The 21,931-nt window shown below is 47.7% G+C and overlaps 1 protein-coding gene and 1 pseudogene across 4 annotated transcripts in view; both read right to left on the reverse strand.

Moving 5' to 3' along the window:
• Positions 1-21,931, reverse strand: part of LOC147428949 (fanconi anemia group F protein (FANCF)) — a 163,005-nt gene that overhangs the window by 54,949 nt on the left and 86,125 nt on the right. For all 4 annotated transcript variants that reach the window (XR_015185796.1, XR_015185797.1, XM_086494976.1 and 1 more), the window contains exons 4-6: positions 7,323-7,503; positions 7,054-7,200; positions 3,641-3,744 (exon numbers count right to left, since the gene is read on the reverse strand). Coding sequence is in view for 2 of the 4 variants with exons in the window: in XM_086494976.1 (XP_086351102.1) it covers positions 3,641-3,744; positions 7,054-7,200; positions 7,323-7,503 (432 nt within the window). In the remaining 2 variants the exon portion in view is untranslated. The remainder of the gene's footprint in view (positions 1-3,640; positions 3,745-7,053; positions 7,201-7,322; positions 7,504-21,931) is intronic.
• On the reverse strand, positions 10,271-11,266 carry LOC147428951 (uncharacterized; annotated as a pseudogene).

Consider the following 21,931-nt stretch of genomic DNA (forward strand, 5'->3'; position numbering starts at 1 on the left):
TTTGTTCGTGATCATAGCACTCTCCATAAGACAGAAAGCTCTCTCTTTCCCTAAGAACTAAAACGAACCTTGAGCAATAAAGATCACTAATCTTGAGAAAATACAACATTCATTCCGCTGCACCTAACACACACAGAGAGAGAGAGAGAGAGAGAGAGAGAGAGAGAGAGAGAGAGAGAGAGAGACTCTAGCCATCCTTGGTCATGATCAACAGGGCTATGACATTCTTCAACTTACAAGAAGAAGAAATATATGGTGCAAATCTCAAGGCGAGGCAAAAATCACCCCTCCAAACACACCCACCAAACCAATTCCAAACCTAAACCACCCATCAAACAAAAGAAAAAACAAAAAAGAACATGCGGTAAACAGGCTGAACAGGCAAACATACACACACACATACTTCAACCACAATCAGTCATGCAAAACGCACTCACCCCAAGCACGTGCAAATCCACAAGCACAAGCATCACACACAAAAGAAATAAGGTGCACTGCTTCTTTCCCCCCCCCCCCCCCCCCCCCCCCCCCCCCCCCCGCTTGTGCTGCCCCTCTCTTTCCATCTCCCCTGTCTGCGCTGCCCCCTCCATCTCCCCTGCTTGCGCTGCCTCCTTCCCTTTGTGCTGCCTCCTTGTGAAGTATCCTATAGCTAGGGCACACGCACCATACCCAGCTAGGGGTCGAGACCATGGGAACTACCTCCAAGGGCATGGATAAAGGTTAAGGAGGCCAGGTGCCAAAAAAAATTTGGATTTTACCCATGCAGAGGGGGGCAGCTCACGAGAGATCTCGCGAAGCGTGAGGCGGTGTCAAGTGTGTTTTTTTTCCTGCGATCCTTGGGCCTTGCTTCACCATAGCTTAAATACGAGTTTCAAGTACGAGCCTCATTATACTCGTATCAGAGCTGGTGTATAGCTTCACTTCACACATTGTTTAGCCTGCCACACTCACGACGACCTAACAGCTTAGGCGGCCACGCTTCTTATGCTCTTTATGGCTTCCAGACACATTTCAGAGTCAGACGAGCATGAGTCTTGGTACTCGCAGGTAAGAGACTGGTTTGGAGCACATGGACTAAACATGGATAGATTACTACCCTTCCAATATGACCGGCAATCACCCCTCATCGAGCTCTCACATAGTGGGAGGAACACAGTACTCAGACAGGATCTATGGCAGCTTTACATCAGAGAGATATGGATTGCCTCTAGACAACCTCTTCCCCCAAAGATGTATTACAATGAGCACTTCTTGACCATGCTAGAAGAGGGGTTCATTCAGAGACCGCATTACATGGACACATACATGCCACATAGCTCACGAGTGGCGATTCATCTGCTCCGAGTATCATCACACCAACTAGAGATAGAGACAGGTAGAGCTGCTTATAGCCCCTGAAGTGAGAGGTTTTGCCAGCTTTGCACAAAGACAGAAGGTGGATTTACATGTTACCCACATCGGTATGGCGATAGCAGGGCCCCCCCCCCCCCCCCCCCCCCCCCCCCCCCCCCCAAAAAAAAAAAAAAAACGTACACGAGAGCTCTCTGTTTCAGCGAGACCTATTGGAGTTGCTGCAAATCATTCACACTAGACTGCCAATATATTACACTACCCATGAATAGCAAGCAGAAACATTCTTATCCAATATATCATACTATCCATGGATAGCAAGCAGAAACATTCTTATCCTAGATACAACTTTTCTAGGGAGACAGATGATGTCCACAGCTCTGAGATCTTTAGATTGCTAGTTGAGGTGGCTCCCCATGCACGTTTGAGAAATGAAATGAAATGATATATTAACGTCTACAAAAGGCCAAAATGACCTATGAGACCAGCTGATTACAATGATGAGTCTAGTACCAAGTCTGGGTACAAACAAAGAAAACTACAAACAAAGAAACTGATAGGAGTGCTACCGACCACTATGGGTGGCTGGAAGGCTGATCAATGGTATCATGCCATAAAGGTACAAAGTGGGGATAAGTGTCACCATGATACAATATAGCAGTAGAATGAAGCCTATCCTGATCGACACTCTGGGTGTCGTGCTAGAATCCTGTGGATCCTCTGCCGCAATCTCCGCCAGTGCTGCGTGGCTCCCCTCCTCAGTCGCGGTCGTCTCGATCTCCCTAACTCTATAGCTCGATCAATGAGAGTACCGTTGGTGTGTGTATGGGTGGGAACCGAGCTCTGCGATGGTGGTGTCCCCTCTGTCATGGTATTTAATACCACGCCACAGTGGGTTAGGAGATTAGCACCTACTTTCACATATGGGCAGGACAATATGGAGTATACTGATGCATACACATATCTTGGGGTGGTCTTTAGTGGACCGAGGTTCACACTGAAAGTGGCAGCAGACACTAGATTGACTCGTGCCTATGCAGCCCTAGGCGGTTTAGAGAGGACTTGTTCGCAGGTTCAATTCCAGGAACCTCGAACAAAGCTCTGGCTTTTCAACACTTTGGTCGCTTCAGTTATGCACTACGGGGTTCAGGTTTGGGGACCGTCGGTTGAGAGCGCTGGATGGAGTAATATGGAGAGACCCTTGATATCTATGATTTCTAGGCTGATTAGAGCCAAGGCCTCAATCCCACATGACATCATACGAGCGGAGCTGGCTGCCCCACCTATGGAGGTTGAGGCTCTCACCATATCAGTATCATTTGTACACAGCTTATGGGACACCACCAGGGACAGGTATGCCAGGCTTGCTCTTGAGTCATCTAGACAGCTGGCATTACAGGGAGATACATCATGTTGGTATGCACATATGAGCTCATGGTTTCAGAGGCATGGTTTCAGCATGGACAGGCTGCCCCCTTTCCAGTACTCTCTTGATGCACCATCTTTGGCTCTTACACGGATGGAGACTACTAGACTCATTCGGCAGGATCTTATCCAGCTTGATAGCAAGAGGACATGGATAGAGCCATCACGGGAGTTGGGTACGAAGAGGGTTTTCTATAGAGAGCATCTTCTCCAACTCACGACAGACGGATTTGTCACACGTCCCAGTTACATGGACACACATCTATCTCATGGGTTACGATGTGCTATAGGCCAGATTCGCACATAGAGAGCTTGCAGATGTTATTCATGCAGCTGCAGCTGCAGCTACAGCAATGAGGTTCTTCACAATTCACAAACCTTATACTGAGAGCTGAAATTAACTGTGACTCTACAAAAGAAGCATAGATACAGATAGAGGTAGACATAGGGAGATAGAAAGCTCCTCAAAAGAGAATGTGGCCCTCACTTGCCACTATCAATGGCCCCCAATATATACCTATGGACAGTGATACAAGATGCAGGCAAGCCCCAAAAGGTGAAGACAAGAAATTTTAAGAAGGGCATGCTGAAGGCAGGAGCTTGAGCGTTGAGGGGGCTGACCAAAAGAGGGGAGTTGTGGACAAGGGACAGCAGTCTGCACGACGCAATGAAAGGCACAACACAAAGGTTCTCTAGGCAGCCAGCCTGTGGGTGGGTGGGTTTCTCCCTTTTTAAATATGCCCCAATTTCTCAAATGTTAACAATCGCTTACATAATTCAACTTGGCCCTGTTTCATAGTTATAAAGTAACAGACCGTACACTCTGCAAGTTCAAACTACAATTGAACTGGAAATCATCACTAACCCCTTTGTGAGGGCAGCTGCAACAAGTATAGGAGGAAGACTCCACCAAATCCCTTTGTCACTTTGAGCTAATTCATGAAGAAAAGCCGCAACCGCATCCATCTCCTAAAGAGATAAAACCATGTTAGTTAGTAGCTTGAAGACTTTACAGAAAGCCAACCATGTACTACAATTCAACAGAAAATACTGGATCCAGGAAAACTGAGAAGTTTATTTAGTGACACAAGTGCAGAGAAAACATCGATTACCATCCAAAAATTATACTATTTTATCATGAAAACCAGATAAGGTCCCACATTGAGTCTTTGAACTTGAATTGTAAAGCTGAGGCAATTCAAACAACAATGGCCCAGAAAAAAGGACATTGGTATTCACATTGAAGTCAGCACTTCAACCCTTTAATACAGATTCCATCTCTTTAATCTTGTCCTAATCCATGTGCACACAGAAGAACCGCACGACGCTTGTTTAACCAAATGCTAGACTCCCAAAAGAAAAGAATTTCTTGCTAAAGCCTAATCCCAATGGTCAGAATTGTAAAAGAGCACTCTCAGATCCTTATGGAAACAAAGAAGACACAAGAAGGCCTAGCTTCCTCCAGGAAAAGCAATACAGAGATATAACCCCATCCTGTTCCAAGCAGCTCCCTATCTTTGCTGAACATTGGGCATGCCTTTTTGAACCATCCACAGAACTCTAAACGTCTGCCAATTGTGAACATATAAGTATAGTTTCTTTTTTTATTATTATAAAGGAAATGTCATCTCTGTATCAATGTGTACAAAAATCCCCAGAGATGTCAAAAAGAGGCCCGTCTCGTGGGGTGTACAAAACGGTATACATGGTTATAGAAAACAGTAGATAGCCTAGGCCTTGATCAAGCTATACATCAAGGTGGCTCATGAGATGAATGTAGTAAGAAACACCGAGGTGGAGCATACCCCCACTATATCTATCCTCTGGAAAAAGTGAAAAACATAGCTGATCTGCACCAACGTTGAAGAAAAGCATATCTCCACTCCCTCGCGCCCTAGAGGGACCAACTGATGAGCTAGATGATCACCCCCCGTAAAGCCAACGGTGCTGCACTGAGACAAGTGGCGGCGCCAACAAGCTTTCCAAACGTTCCTCACATAGTGACTGACTATGGTGCAAAATTTCATTTATGGACTGTGGATCACCTTGTCTAGCTATTGCCGGAATGACGCTCAAATTGCCTCTGTAGTATCCATCTACTGTCAGTATGAGCACCGGATCAGTGTCAGAACCCTCATATATTAGATGCTCTCTGAGGTGCGTGAGCCAAGATATTGCACCCCACATGACAAAGCCAAACTGGACACTGACTCTACTCAAAAGAGCGCCTACTCCATAAGCAATGATTGGGGGACTCAACAATCTGAAGTATACATTCGATGCATGTAGGATCATGTCCAATAGAAGCAACCCAAGCCCCTACAGGTGATCCACCATGAGCTAGCAGCCATAGGAAATATGAGATTCGTATACCTATATACAGATCCCAAAGTGTTGAGCAGTACTATCTCAGATATGCATGTAAGAGACCCCCATGTAACCCTCTCCTCATCCGAGTAAGTTGCTCTCCCTGCTGCCTAACTAGTACGATGTGCCCAATCTTGACTATATACTCAAAAAATGACATTGGAGCTCGATCACGCTCTGCAAAAGGGCACTGACATTCACTCCTCTGAATCCCAGCTAAGAGATCGGTCTCCCCTCCCATATCCATGACCACCAGGATGAGTCCTCCTCTCAATGAAAATAGGGACCTACATTGTCTCTTCCCCTCCGTACCAACTAATATGGGTCACTAGACCTCCTCACTGAATAATACAAATCCATCCTGCTGCGAAGCCACACTTGAAAGTAACTGGAGGTGCTTAACTAGGATGGGAGTCCCCTCCTCATCAGAGTAAGCCCACCAACCCACATGCTCTGGTATAGTAGCAGCACCTCTAAGTACCTGGTCCCACTGCACATGTATAGCCGCCTCAATCTCAGGTATCCTATGACTCCCGTCTCTCAATGGTGCTGGGCTCTGATCTCTCTCATCCCTATATGATAGAGCCTAGGTATACAAATAGCTTGGTACTATCTGAATCTTGGTGGCTTGCAGGCTTTATGCTCGCTGAAGTGTGACTCCACGCTGTGTAGGTACGGGGGGGGGGGGGGGGGGGGGGGGGGGGGGGGGGGGGGGGGGGGGGGGGGGGTGTAGATCTCTAAAATAAGTCGGTGATTTGGACTTGCTGTCCTCCCCCCTATGTTGTCCAAGACTGTGAGGAGATCTCTATGTAGAGCGGGCAAGCGAGCATGGCTTTCCAAGCAGAGTGGGATATCTCATTCTTAACAGTGGCTCTGCATTGGAGCACACAGTGCTCCTCACTCTAAACCTCCTCCCAACATAATCTATAGATCCTCACTACTCTGGGGATCCAAGCCGCTCTATCCACCTTTATTTCAAGGTGGTGAGAAGATACTTTGAACTGACCAACCTCCACCCTAGCACCAAGTGATCAAAATCCCTCCATACATCTGGTTCTCTGTATAAATCTATCCTCCCAGATCTTTATAGTATAGCATCTTTGGTGGTAGAGGTTGACTGGGTGAGATCCATGTCTCTCGTGTGTAGAGCTGCCAAAGGTCCAGCCATAATAAACTAATCTTAGTAGTATAGTATCTTCAATGGTAGAGGTTGATCAGGTGAGATCAATGACTCTCATGTCTAGGGTCCATCCATAATGAAGCCTAGCACTGCAAGAAGCATTAAATAGGAAATATTGAAACAATTACAAGGTAGTTGATAGGGCATATGCACCACTAGCGATACAAAGAATTAATACAATAACAACTCCTTGTAACTCGGATGAAAACTTCACAAGGTGAAGTCTGCATGTCCATTGTACAATTGACACATATACCTAGATGAACCCAGAACAAGCCCAGATTCATTTTTAAAGAAAGTATGTACCTGCCATAGTACGAGGGTGGTGATTGGGCAGAAACAAAGGTAAAATCACATTGGTTAGAGATTGAGACCAGCTGAGCTGCAGGTATCCCTAGGATGTTCCTAGAAGCAAGACGACAACAGAGAGGCCAGCCAGCACAATGGACTTACGCTGCAGAAATGACAGCAAACTGATGGACATCCAGGCCTCAAGTGGACTCGTCACCCAGCAGAGGTGAAAGACTAAGCTAGTAGTTTAAGACTATGCTAGTGAAAGACTAGGTCAGCCAGTAAGATAAACTGGTTACAGCTCCACTGGGCTGTCTAAAATTTGGGGTTGAAGAGAGTGCTTCTATATCTGCTTCCTGAAAATTTTTTAAAAAAAACTTCAAAAATCCATGCAAAAGCTTCACCCAATGAAATGACTTCCGATACAACCATAAGACTACCTTTGGCGCGACTTCTCTCATATTATAATTATCTGGATGCCAAACCCTCAATGCTTCAGTTGAGCATGACATCCTATCACAAGGTTGCATCAATCTTGTTATTAATACGGATCGTCTGTGCTGACACATATGTAGGCAGCATAGTTCCTGAAACATGCATCAGGACATTGTCAAAAGAGTCATCAAGAGAAGCAGAAGTTTTATGTACATCATGGAATAACAAGATAATTAGCGTGTTCGTATTGAAACTGTAGAGAATCCAAATTTACCGCAATCTTAACTGACTTATTCATGTCCAATTGATCTTTTACACTTTGAAGTGCAGTTTTCCACTCCATTTCACTGCAATTGAATAGCGCAATGGCTCCACAAACCTTATACAGTGTTCTCCCATCCAGAAGATAGGATAATGATTCCTGCCTCCAGTGCTGACAGCCACACATATTATAGCTGTTGAAATCAATAAAATATGATCAGGAAGATACGTTTGTGCATTAGGATTAAAGAATCTTGAAAGCTCAAGCAACAAAAAATTCTTTCAACACCACGATCAAAATAGGTGCCGAATGATATTCTGCATCATCAGTGGGGCATTTTTCATGACCTATTGAGTGTCAACATCGATTGAGTGTGCCTAAAAAACAATAGTTCCATACCAAGTCATATCATTCTAATCCCTTTAACAGAAGATACATCCTCAAGGAGAGTTGTGGTTCTTATGCACCTCTTGAGTATTGTAGTCTTCTCATCTTAGCTGCCACTATTTCTCTCTCTACAGTCCCATTTTTCTATTTAGGCAACTATTTTCTCTCTCTAACTGTCTTGCTAAGATTGCAACTTTATCTCTATACTTGCTTGTTTGCTCTATGTTTTTAGCCCAGAAATTCAGATCGCAATGGTTGCATTTTGGCTTATATTCTGCTTTTGCAGCATAGGCGTTTCTCCTGCTCTCTGCAACCAAAGACCAGACCGACCGACACCATTTTCACCACAGCACCATATTTGCATCAAGATCTGCGACTGCCGCACTGGAAAGAGGAACATCTCCAATAAAAACAACAAGGAGCAAGCTGAGCCACCCCTGGACACCATCAATAAGTGACACTACAACCTACAATAAATCTGCACAGCTCAAGGCCAATAATCGTAGAGAGAGAAATGAAATGAAAATGAAATGTTATATTAACGTCTTCGAAAGGCCAAAATGACCTATGAGACCAAAAAGTTACAATTGGTGAATAGGATACCATGTCAGAGTACGGAAAGTACAAAGAACTAAGACTAAAACACTAAAACACTAAGGAAATGAATCTGAAGCTGATCCAGAACCGAGATATGGGGGGGGGGGGGGGGGGGGGGGGGGGGGGGGGGGGCGCGGTTCAAATGAAATCTCTCATCGGTCGCTGTCGAATCTCATCAACATCCTCCATGGTCAGTACTCTGATTGGGCGTCTTGCATGTCGAGCTAGAGTGATCTGGACCTTCTGCTGCAGCCTTCGTCGATGGTGGGAGACCCCTCGAGGTCGTGGGCGTCTGGATCTCTGCCTAGCTCAATGGCTCGATCAATCAACGTACCTCTAGTGTGGGTGGGCTGTGAGATCTGTTGTGATGACTAGTCCTCTGGCTCTCCCCTGGGTGGTTGGTGTAAAGAAATCTGTGATCTGTCTCTGAGACTGCCTCTCCCTTGATATCCTCAGCAAGCTCTCCCTAAGTCTGCGCAGTTCTAGTAGGAACAATCCGAGACATCTCTGATCCTCGTATCTCATGATTCTAGAAAATGGTCCAAAACCCTCTCTGAACAGACAGTGGAAACAGCCTCATATCTCATAATACGCCAGTCAATGACATGTGTAGTGCAACTCTGCCTCTGGCTCTAAGCGACATAGGTGACATATCCTGGCCCCTACTGGTATCCCTCGAAATCGGCCAGTCTCAATATGAAGCTGATGTAACGCATCATATCCCATGAGATAAGTGCGTATCCATGTATGCACGCCTAGTCACAAAACCGTCCTCCGTGAGCTCGAGAAGATGCTCTCTGTAGTAGGCTATCTTCGTGCCCAACTCTTGTGTCGGTTGTATCCATGTGCTCCTGGCATCTAGCTGAATCAAATCGTGGCGTATGAGTTTGGTGATCCTTGTCCATGTGAGAGACAAGGAGGGTGCATCCAGAGAGTATTGAAACGGAGGCAATCTATCCATGCTGAAACCATGTTGTCATTTGTCCATACCAACATGCTGTATCGCCTTGTAGCACTAGTTGTCGAGATGACTCCAGGGCAAGCCAAGCATATCTGTCTCTGGGGAGGTGTAACAAACTTGGACACTCCAAGTCAAGATTCTACCGCAACACAGTAGAAATTCACTTCAAAACAGTTCACAGTTCACAATTGATTCGACACGGCCCGGCGGAGTTCCGTGCCTAGAGATATTGGCCCCAAAGACTGGTGCCCCTTTCGGTATTTCTTTTTGTATTAATCCGAGTTCAAAGTACAAGAGAGTGGGAGGGTTCTCACTCTCAGACTCTGTGTCCAGATGCTCTGCAAAGTGGGAGCTCTAAATACCCCTGACAACGCAGACTACAAGACATGGGTGTGCCTATAGAGCTGATAGGACAGTGATGGGGCAGGTAAAGTGATGGGGTGGGTACACACTACTGAGGGAATGTCTGACATAGTCCATTCCACTAATGGAGTGAAGAAGGGATGCCCCCTATCCTTGCCATTTTGTTTCCTCATGATTGAAGGCCGCAAAAGGGGGGGGAGAGAGAGAGAGAGAGAGAGAAATGAAATGAAATGAAATGTTATATTAACGTCTTCAAAAGGCCAAAGTGACCTATGAGACCAGAAAGTTACAATGCGGTGTATCTGATACAAAGTCAGATTAACAAAATAAATTAAACTAGGATAACAAAATATAAATACTGCGAGAGAGAGAGAGAGAGAGAGAGAGAGAGAGAGAGAGAGAGAGAAAGATTTTTTAACGTCCATAGGAGGCCGAAATCGGCCTATGAGACAAATCAAAGTACATGGGGTGGGTGTCCTCTGGATATCCTGTGAAGGATGAAAAAGTACAAAGCAAAAATAGCTATCCTGTGTAAGGACTGAGGGAGGAGGGAGGTGGTACAAGGGTGGGGGGTGGGGTTCTAAAAACAGGGGAGAGATGCAATCCTATATGCTGGGGTATATACAATCATGAAAGAAATGCTATCATATCTCTAGCTCCATCCAGTCCCGTAATCAGGGTGTAAGACATGATGCATGGGTGGGTGAGGTGTGAACAATCCCCGTAGGATAGCGGCTGGATCTGCAAAAGCCCGGATGCGTCTCTCCTCTAGAGATCTGTAGTAGCGCTCCTGGATCTCCTGGATCTCTCTCTGGTGAAGTCGAGGTGCCCTACGCCCATGGGGACGTGGACGTCTGCGAGCTCGGACCTCCTCAGCCTGCTGTAGAGTCACTCCTCTCTGAGTAGTCTGGGATGGTGGTACTATTGTGCCCCTCTGAAAGAAATCTGTAAGCTGTGTTTGGCGCTCGTCTCTCACGACTGATGATGTCTGAAGAAGAGAGTCCCAGTGCTGCTGTGCCTCTATGAGGAAGCGGCCGAAAAGTCGTTGGTCTCTGGACTGAAGAATCTGGTGTAAGGTGGGCTGACCTGCAAACAAAGTCGGATATCTGCCTCTGATCCCATCATATGCTCTACATCTGCACACAAAATGCTCCTCACTCTCAATGTCTGTTGTGCAGAGTCTGCATATCCTCTCTGCCCTGGGGACATGTGCACCTCTCCCTGCCTCAATCTCTAGCCGGTGTGATGATACTCTGAGCTGTCCAATGGCGACCTGTGCTCTATGTGGCATGTGGACATCCATGTATCTCTGTCTCTGGATGAAACCATCTGCTAGGATGGTCAGGAAGTGGTCTCTGTAGTATTGCCTCTTCGTAGGAAGAGGCTCTCTAGGTGTGATCCATGTCTCTCAGATGTATAGCTGCCAGAGATCCTGTCTGAGAACTCGATTCCTCTCATGGTGTGAGAGGCGTATGTATGGGGAGTCGAGATCATACTGAAAAGGGGGCAAGTCTGTGATGTCCAAGCCATGGGATGTGAACCACTCTGTGACCTGTGAGTACCATGCTCTGGTGTCCCCCTTCTGATGTAGCTGTATCGATGCCTCGAAAGGTCTGCGTGTGAGTCTGTCTAGTGGAAGCTCTCGCATGCGCTGGATGAAGCAAATTGTCTGGAAGAGGGCGTCTACTAGCATCGGGGGTGCCGCTAGCTCTGCTCTGATGATGTCGTGTGGTACTGATGGTTTGCTATGGAGCAAACGAGAGATCATAATGATCTGTGGGTGCTCTATCTATGTCCAGAGAGATGCTGAGAGTCCTGGTGCCCATATTGCGGCACTGTACATCATGGCAGGTGTAACTAAAGTGTCAAAAAGCCACCCCTTGATGCGGGGCTCCTGGAAGTTTGCCTGGTGGCATCTACGCTCTAAGGTGGCCAGTGCTGCATATCCTCGTGTAAGCCGGTCTCTGGCTGCCTGGGTCATGGAAAATCTGCCGGTGGTGTAAGTGAAAGTCACCCCTAAATATACATATGAATCAACTACCTCAACCTGTCCACCTGCTACCATGAGCACTGCTCTACTTCGGACTGTCGTGGAGGTGTGGAAGATCATGACCTTGGTCTTGCCAAGGTTCACTGTGAACCCTTGATGTGTGCAAAAATCATCCAAGGTGTGTAGGTGGCTCTGTAGTCCCTCCTGTGTCTCAAAAACTAGAATAATATCATCTGCATAGAGCATAATATGGACTGGTGTACCTGCCAAAAGTCGGAGCCCGCCCCGCATGCTCGTAGGATGTAATCTGCTATCTAGTCGATGTAGAGGCCAAATAGGGTCGGGGAGAGGGGGCATCCTTGCTTCACTCCAATGGTGCTAGCAACGGGGTCCGATACTCCACCTGGGCACCGCACTCTACCTATGACCTGTGCATACAAAGAATGAATGGCCCATATCATCTCAGATGGTATCTGTAGCTCCTGGAGACGCTGAAAGAGTCTCTCTCTAGGGATGGTGTCAAAAGCCTTGCGGAAATCCACAAAGCAGCAGTAGAGTCGTCTCTTCCGTGCTTTCGCTCCGTCGATCAGGCAGCGAAGCACGAAGATGTGATCGATGGTTGAGAAAGTGCGTCGAAACCCTGCCTGTCCTCGTGCACGTAGCCCTGATGCCTCTGCGTATGTGCTGAGCTCTGCCTCAAGAACTGCCCCATATAGTTTGGCCAATGTGTGGCCAATCATGAGAGTCCTGTAGTTCCCTGGGTCCAAGGTGTCGCCAGATTTGTGGATCGGCACAATGGTGTGCATGGTCCACTCCTCTGGTAGTCCCTCAACCAAAGCGTGGTTGAAGAGACGTGCTATCAAGGGGGAGAGGGTGTCTGTTGCATAGATGAGGTGCTCACTTTGTAGTCTAGTGTGGTCTGCTGAGCGGCCATGCTGGAGGCGTCGAATAGCCCTCTTCACCATACTAGATGTGAAGAAAGTCGAGGTGGTAGGTCGGGGGCGGGTGGCTCCGAGATCAATGGCTGCCCAGGTATCTGGTGTAGGTGCTCAGCGTAATCATGCAAGATCTGAGGATCCTCCAGGGGGGTGGTAGGACGTGGCTCTCTGAGAATCCTCCATGCGGTGGCGCAGTCTGTACTCATGAGAAGGTGGTATAGCTCAAGCTCATGTGCCTCTTCGAAGGCCCGCCGTTTACGGCGTGTGATGGCCTTCATCTGTCGCCCGACCTCGCTCTCAGTGATCTCCTCCAAGGCTCGTCGAGCCCGTAGCTGCCTGTATAGATCCCTACACTCCTCGTCGTACCATCGGTTCTGGGGCATCGTCCCAGAGGGTGGAGGTCTACCAGTGTGGGTAGTATGTGGAAAGGAGCTGAGGGCTGAGGTGTGTAGAACTACGGAAAGCTGGCTAGTGAGTGTAGAGAGTGGTGTATCTGGGTCGAGAGTGTAGATCCCCTCGTAGACATGTGATGAGTAAACTCTGGCTAGCTCATGTGTGAAATGTATGGTGGTGTGTGGTGTGAGTGTAGGTGGTGTGTGTGAGATGGGTGAGCCAGTGAAAGAGAGGGCAAGATATGCATGGTCAGCCCCAATAGGTAGTGGTGGGATGGTGAAGGATGTGAGCAGGTGAGTTGCCTCTCTGAAGCCGATGATGTAGTCCAGTGTACTGTCGCCGCTGGGTACTGATGGTGGTATGCAAGTCATGCCTCCAGATGATGGCCATTGCGCCATACCGTTGTAGATAACGAGACGGTGCTGTGATCCCAAGCGAAGTAGATGTCGCCCGTACGGTGTCGGTGTGGTGGTGTCTCTAGAAAACCTCTCTGCCTCTATGTTCTCCATGGTGGAGAGTAGCTCTGGGTCGTCAAGTCGTAGATGTCACGCTGTCTACTCTGTGTCCTGGCGTTGAAGCCTCCCGTGAGGAAAACTTCTCCAAGCCTGGAGTATTTCATGATCTCCTCCCTGAGACGTGCATATGGTGAAAGTGTATCATCCTCCTCTCTGCCCTGTGTATGAGCCTCATCTGTCTCTCCTCCGCCTGTCTGTGCAAATCTAGAACCACTAGGTAGCAAATGGCAATGTAGAGAATGTGTTCATCAAAGAGCTCAATCCGCATCCACATGTAGCATGCTCCTGGGTCACGGGTTACTATCCGTATCCTGCTATGGAGTGAGCGGTGGTAGAGGATTGCTACTCGGCCAGATCGTCTAGTGGTGTTGTGCCATGTGCACTTCCTGTGTGTAGATTCCCACTAATAATCATGTACTTGGGGTAGACCTCTCTCTGAGCTCTCATGTGTTTCTGTGAGTAAAATGATGTCTCTGTCATGCATCACCTCCTCCAATCTCCTTGGGTGTGTCCACAGAGAGTCGTTGCAGTTCCAAACTGCCATGTGTATCTCCTCATTTAGTGTCCCATAGGCCGCGAGTCCCTATGCTACGGCCTTGCCATAGATGATGACCCGGCCGTCGTGATAGGAGGCTCGTTTTCCTTCATTGCGCGCTTGTTGGATCCGGGGCATGCACGCTCTTCTATGCTCCACTTGCATTTTTGTGAGATCGTCATCTAGGTAGATGGGGGGGCGCGTGAGAGAGAGAGAGAGAGAGAGAGAGAGAGAGAGAGAGAGAGATGAAATGATATATTAATGACTTCAAAAGGCCAAAATGACCTATGAGACCAAGTTGTTACAACATAGTCGATCTAATACCACGTCCGGAATAAAAAACAACTCAAACAAAAATAGACCTACTATAAGCTGGGACTGTATGGATGTGCCAGCTAATACAAAAGGTGCCCAGTACAATGTGTAGTACAATGAGAGAAGGGGACGGGGGGGGGGGGGGGGGGGGGGGGGGGAGATATGGTAGAGATTCATCCTCATCTGCTCTCTGGACGTCGAGAAAGTACGGTGAGAAAGAAAGAAAGAAAGATTTTATTTACGTCTTCAAAAGGCCAAAGAAAACTAGCCTATGAGACAGATCCATGTACAAAAATGTGAATATCCTCTGGATATCTGGTATGTGCAAAATGACCGGGTAATAATGGCATCCACTGTACAAAGTGTACTGTGGTAAGTGACCGGGTAATAACAAAGCATCCGGTGTGCAGATGTGGGGGTGACTGGGTAATAACAAAACATCCGGTGTACATAAAGAGGCATGTAGTGTGTAGTGAGAGTGAGGGGAGGAGGGAGGGGGGTGGTGTGGTACATCAGCTGCATCCAGTAGTGATGGCAGGGTGTAGTATCTGGTACATCCGTGAGCCTGATGTGAGGACTCTGGCTATGCCCGCCATGTCTAGTGTCTGCTTTGCCCTCCTCTGAATATATGTTGTATGTCAATCCCTGATGGCCTGGACCTCTCGTCTGTGTCTCTGAGAGGCCCTGGAGCGATATCCTGGTAGTCGTGGTCTCCGCCTAGCTCTGGCCTCCTCAGCTCGTATCAAAGTCATCCCCAGATGTGTGGATGGCTGTGGCTGCATGGGTACTCTAGCTTGGAAGTAGTCTGTAAAAGGTGTGTCTCTTGTCCGATCCTCTACCTTCCCCCGTCTGGAGGGCTCTCTCTCTATGCTGGTGCATCTCCACCAAGAGTCTCCCAAGTAGTCTCTGATCTAATGATGTTATCACTGTCTGTAATGAGACCTCTGGCCTGTCAAATAGAGTGGGGTATCGTGATCTAATCTCCTCATAGTGAGGGCATCTGCATAAGAAGTGGCTCTCACACTCTACAACCTGCTTGCATAATCTGCATATCCTGGCCTCGCGTGCGACCCGTGCTGCTGTGCCACTCTCAATCTCAAGCTTGTGGGATGATACTCTGAGTTGTCCGATGGCTACCCTCATGCCATGTGGTACATATATATCCATGTAGTGGGGCCTCTATATGAACCTGTCCTCTGTGAGCATAAGGAAATGATCTCTATAATATGCCATCTTCGTGGCCAATGGCCGCGACGGTGTGAGCCAAGTCTGCTCTACATGCTTCTGTATGAGCTCATATCTGATAACTGTGTTCCTCTCAGTGTGTGAGAGGGCCTGGTGTGGTGCATCTGGATCATATTGTGAGGGAGGCAATCTGTCCATAGAGTAGCCGTATGTCTGAAGCCATCTAGTCACACTCGCGTACCATGATCTCTCATCCTCAGAGTCTGCTAGCCCACGGGAGGCCTCAAGAGCAAGGCGAGGTAGTCTATCTGCCCTCATGTCTCGTAGCCTATGGAGGTATCCCACTGTTTGAAATAGCGCCTCCACTACCATGGGTGGGGCACCGAACTCTGCTCTCACAATATCATGTGGGACTGATGGCTTGCTCCGGATCATCCTGGCAAGTAGCGATATTTGTGGCCTCTCGAGTCTGCTCCAAGCCTGCTCTGATAATCTTGGGGTCCACACTGGGACAGCGTATAGAAGAGCTGGTGTCACCAAAGTGTCAAATAGCTAGCTCTTCGTGCGGGGCTCCTGGAAATGTGTCTGATGGCATCCCCTCTCAAGCATGGCTAGAGCTGCATACGCTCGTGTGGTGCGATCTCGGGCTGCCTGTGCCATAGAGAAGCGTCCAGTCCTGGCTGTAAAGGTGATGCCCAAGTATACATATGACTCTACTACCTCAATCTGGCTGCCCTCAAAAGGAAAAACTGATCTCCTCCGAACAATGCCTGATGTGTGGAATATCAAAACCTTGGTCTTGCCAAGGTTCACTGTCACTCCTCTCTATATACAAAATAACTCTAGAGCCTGTATGTAGAGCTAGAGATCCTCCTGTGACTCTGCGAGTAAAATAATGTCATCAGCATATAGCCTAATATGTACCTGAGTGCCTGATAGGTCGGCGCCTGCTCCTCCTCTGTGTCGGATGTAGGTCTCCATCTCATCTATGTACAAACCAAATAGAGTAGGGGAGAGTGGACACCCCTGTGTCACCCCGATGGTGCTAGTGACGCTATCTCATAGTCCTCCTGGGCATCTGACCCTGCCTGACACTCTCTCATACAAAGCATATATGGCCCATATCATGTCCGGGGGTATCCCAAGAGATATGAGTCGCTGTAGTAGTCTGTCTCTGGGGACTGTGTCAAAGGCTCTGCAGAAGTCCACAAAGCAACGGTAGAGGCGTCTCCCTCGGCTCCGTGACTGCTCTATCAGGCATCTCAGACTGAAGATGTGGTCCACAAAAGAGAATGCGCGTCTGAAGCCTGCCTGTCCGGAGGCGTGTAGCCCCTCGGTCTCTGCATATCTGCTCAACTCTGACTCTAAAACTGCTCCATAAATCTTGGCCATCATATGACCAATCATGATAGTCCTGTAGTTGGCTGGATCCATGCAGTCTCCAGCCTTATGTAAAGGCACAATAGTATGCATAGTCCAGCTCTCTGGAAATCCCTCTGTCAATGCCTTGTTGAACAGGTGTGCAATCAATGGAGCAAAAGTGTATGTAGCGTATATAAAATGCTCACCCTGAAGCTCGGTGTGGTCCCGCGGCTCGCCGGTACTGTAGACTCTGAATGCCTCGTCTCACTATATCTATGGTAAAGTGAGTGGGAGCTGTAGGTCGGGGAAGCACCAGGTGTCGAAGGGGGGGCTGAGCCGGCACCCTGATAGAGTGTCTCTACATATGCATGCCATAATGTCTCATATCTCTCAAAGAGATCGCTGCCTCTCAACTCTGAAGTGTATGGTACACATCCCACCACTGTGTCTCCTCAAAGGCTCTCCTCTTACGTCTAGTAAGAGTACCCATCTGTCGGTGCATCTGTCTCTCATATATATCTATTCTCGGGCATCGTCCCAGATCGTGATGTGTCGCTGGAGTGCATGGTCGAGGGAAATCTCTCGAGCGCTGTTGAGTGGAGTATGGAGGTGAGCTCACTGGTGAGTGTGGAGAGTGGGGCGTCAGGGTCTAGTTGGCTGATCCCTACGTACACATGGTATCTGTATAGTGTATGTCATAAAATCTAATATCTAACCAACCCAAATTATTTTCTTATATTAAATTGATCACTTAATGTGGGAGAATAAACGGGAACAAGTGTTAAGATATAGATATGTGCTTATAGATCTATCTCAACATGGGGCCAATAGTAAAGGGGCCCAAATGGGAGATGGTCTATTAAGAGCAAGGCTAACCAATGGAGCATAAGACCTTAGGGTTAGCTTCATTGAAGACCTCCAATAATGTGTGTAAAAGTCCTTTGACCTTAGGTAAGCTAGGGCTGAGCTTGAGGTGGGAACCCGGCCCAAGCTCGAGGTGTTTGTCCTGCTTGAGGTGCTTGTCGTGCTTGAGGTGTTTGTCCTGCTTGAGGTGCTTGATTAAGGTGCTTGAGGTGCTTGACTTACTCCATGCTTGAGGTGCTTGACTTGCCGCTTGATTAAGGTGCTTGAGGTGCCTTGACATGCTTGCCTGAGATGCTTGTGGGAATACCCCCTAGTCCAAGTGCTTTGTCATGCTTGATGACTAAGGTGCTTGATCTCCTAAAGTCAAAAGCATCCCTACAAGAGGGGGGGCGAGCCCTTTTCCTAGGGATTAGAGAGAGCACACACACTCACACTCACAAGGGAAGCCCCAGCTTGAAGAGGCAGCAAGGACACATGTCAGGTCCCTACCCATGTTACCTTCATGTGTTGCTTGAAGCCTATTGGTTAGGCTTCAAAGGGGTCCAATGATAAATTACTTGAATTATCTAATTGTTTTTGCATTGATCAAGTCCTCTCTCTCAAAGGGGAAAGGGGGACACTTGTCCCAAGGCTATCCCTGTTGCTTGTAATGGCTTCTGCTTGTGATTGGCTAGGCCTGGAGGGGTCCAATGAGCTTCAAGCATGAGCTACAAGGGGGGGGTCGACCCAAGCAAGCTAGGGGGGTGCTTAGGGGGTATACTCACCCACACACACTCACAAGCACTCTCATTGTGTACTATGCAAAGTGCAAGAGCTCCCTCTCCTTCTCCAAGCAAGTAGAGGTTGAGAGCCTACACCAACACTCTTGGCTATGGAGTGCAAATCCAACCAAGAGCCATGCTTCAATGCTTAATCTTTCCATCTCCTTCTTCTTCATTACTATGCTATTATGTATGCTAGCAACAAGAGTATGATAAGTGAGGAACTAATTCTTTCTCCTACGAAATGTTTCTTCTTCCTCTTCCCTACCCTCATTCCCTGCTAGCTCTCTCCACCTTCGAAGGTGTTTGAGGTCTTGGGACTGAGGCTTGGGATAGTTAAAGCTTTTTTCAAGTTTATGTTATGTTTGTGATGCATGAAGCCTTCCATCTTCATGGCATCACCTAGGTCACAAGGAACACAAAGACTGTATTGTAACAAGTCTCTCTTTATGGGAGAAATCATAATACAAATGCCTATTGGAGGGGGGACCGGCTCCACATAAATCCGGTCCTCAACTGTTGTCATGTTCTCTAAACTCTCTCTCTTGCAAAAGTATTGTCTATGCCAAGTTAACTAATTGCTATGATTATGTTGCTATCTTCAATTATGTCAACCCGCTATGCTCACAAAATCATCTCCTGAAAGTACTCTCATTAAATTCCGCTACTCTCACATTGAATAGGCAAATTCCATTATAGTGTATAGTGGTATGCTGCGTGTGGGACTGGGGAGGTGGTGTCAGTAAATTGGTCTTGAGAGAGAGGCTGACATATGTATGATCCGCGTCGATGGGCCGTGGTGGTATGGTAAAGGAGCGTACAATATCCATGGCCCCTGTGAAGCCTAAGATGTAGTCCACTGTGCTCTGGCCTTTCCTGCCTCCCTGTCCTGTCTTGCCTCCCTTCGGGAAGCAAGTGTATCCACCTAACATTGGCCAACGGGACATCCCGTTGTAGATCAGGAGGTGGTGCGCTGATCCTAGTGCCAGTAAGTGTGATCTGTAACTGGTAGAGTAACTCCCTCTGTCCTCTAATGTCCTCCCTAGTCCCACATCCTCCGCCGCTATGGTATGGAGTAGGGTGGAATCATCAAAGTCACACATCTCGTGTCGGCTCTGTGTGCCGGCATTGAAATCACCTACAAGTAGGATCTCTCCCAATGCCGCATACTTAGGAGGTCCGCCGAGAGAACCAAAGAACTAGAACAAAGATACTACTACTAGAATCCATCCTCATCTGCACTCTGGATGTCAAGAGAGTATGGCTCGAATCCTCTGTTGTAGTCTTCATCAATGCTGTGCAGCCCCTCTCCTCAATCGTGGTCGTCTAGATCTCCGTAGCTCTAGTGCTCGGTCAATGCGAGTGCCGGTAGTGGTTGAATAAGTGTGGGCCGAGCTCTGCAGTGATGGATGCTCCTATGGTTGTCCCATATCTAGTGAAAAGAAATCTGTAATCTGTCTTTGGGATTGTCTCTCTCTATCTCTCCCCAGTAAAGTGTCTCTATATCTGTGTAACTCAAGTAGATATAGCCCAAGACATCTCTAATCCTCATAACTAAGGACCCTAGAAAAAGGACCAAAACCCTCTCTGAAGAAGCTGTGGAAACGGCCCCGTATCTCATAGTACACTGTGCAGTGACATATGTGATGTAGCTCTGTCTTTGGCTCTAACGGGCAAAAGTGGCATATCCGGTATCCCTCTGAATCTATTAGTCTCAATCTCCAGCTGATGTGAGGAAGTGCGTACCTGACCAATGGCACAACGCAAACCATGAGACATATGTGTCTCCATGTAGCTGGGTCGAATCACAAACCCATCTCCTATGAGGTGGAGAAGATGCTCTCTATAGAAAGCAATCTTCGTGCCCAACTCCTGTGGCGGCTCTATCCATGTCCTCCTGGTATCCATCTGTATGAGGCCCTAACAAATGAGTCTAGTAATCTCCACCCGTGTAAGAGACATCGAGGGTGCCTGAAGAGAGTACTGGAAAGAGGGCAACCTGTCTATCGTGAAGCCATGCGTCTGAAACCATGATGTCATCTGTGCATACCAGCATGAAGTGTCCCCCTAAAGAGCTAAGTGTCTGGAAGACTCAAAGGCGAGTCGAGAATATCTGTCTCTAGTAGTATCTCACAAGCTGTGCACAAAGGAAACTGATCTGGTAAGCGCCTCAATCTCCATAGGAGGGGCAGCTAGCTCTGCTCGAATGATAGCGTGGGGTACAGAGGCCTTAGCTGTGATTAGTCAAGAGATCATAGATACCAAGGGCCTCATACGTCTCCAACTATCCTGGCCTATAGACGGTCCCCATATGTGCATCCCATACAATATAGCTAAGGCTACTAAAGTATCAACGAGCCATAACTTTGTCCGAGGTTCCTGGGACTAAACCTGCGAACACATCCTCTCCAAGCCTCCCAAGGCCGCAAAAGCTCTAGTCAATCTATTCTCTGTTGCTCTCCCCAAAGAAAACCTTGGCCCAGACAAGACAACCCCAAGCTAAGTGTATGCATATGTATACTCTACAATCTCTTGACCATATCTGAAAGTCGATGATGATCTCCTGATTCACTGTCTTGTGGTGTTAAACACCATAACCTTGCTTTTACCAAGGTTTATAGACAATCCACTATCCTCTGCAAAACTCTGTAATGCATCCAATTGTCGTTGCATACCCTCTGGTGAGTCAGAGATCAACACAATATCATCAGCGTATAACAACAATGGGATCCACGTCCCTGCCAGCTAGGCACCTCTATCACCCTCTCTATTAATGTAATCAGACACCTCATCAACATACATACCAAATAGAGTAGGAGACACTGGGCAACCCTGTTTCACCCCAATGGTGGAGTGAACTAAATCAGATATCCCCTCCGGAGGGCGTGCATGTCCCATCACTGATCTGTATAGAGCCATAATCTCCCAAATCAACACTATGGGCACCCCCATCTCATGCAGTCTACGCATCAATCGAGCTCTCAATACCATGTCAAATGCTTTGCGGAAATCCACAAAGCTACAATAAATCCGTCTCCCATGTGACCTTCCCTCCTATATGATGGCTCTGAGTAACAGAACATGATCAAGAGTGGAGAAACCCCTCCTGAAACCGGCCTAGCCCTCTGCCCAATTACTCAACTGCTGCTCAAGAATGGATGCATACAACTGTGCCAATGTGTGCCCAACCATAACAGTGCGGTAATTGCAAGGCTTTGTAGGATCACCTGCTTTGAAGATAGGCACAATAGTAGACAACCTCCAAGTCTTAGGTAACCCCTCGCACATGGCACGATTGAACAACGCTGCAAGAACCTCTACCAACATATCTCTGGCATGTGTAAAGTGCTCTGCTACTAGACCATCATTATCATATGCCCTGCTGGTCCTTATCATGTCAATGGCTCTCTTTACCATCTCAGTGGTAAAGCAGGTGCTGGTAGGTGGGCATGCCT

Source organism: Adiantum capillus-veneris, chromosome 22, assembly GCF_014529385.1.
Source record: "Adiantum capillus-veneris isolate H3 chromosome 22, ASM1452938v2, whole genome shotgun sequence".
In the NCBI taxonomy this organism is placed as follows: Eukaryota; Viridiplantae; Streptophyta; class Polypodiopsida; order Polypodiales; family Pteridaceae; genus Adiantum; species Adiantum capillus-veneris.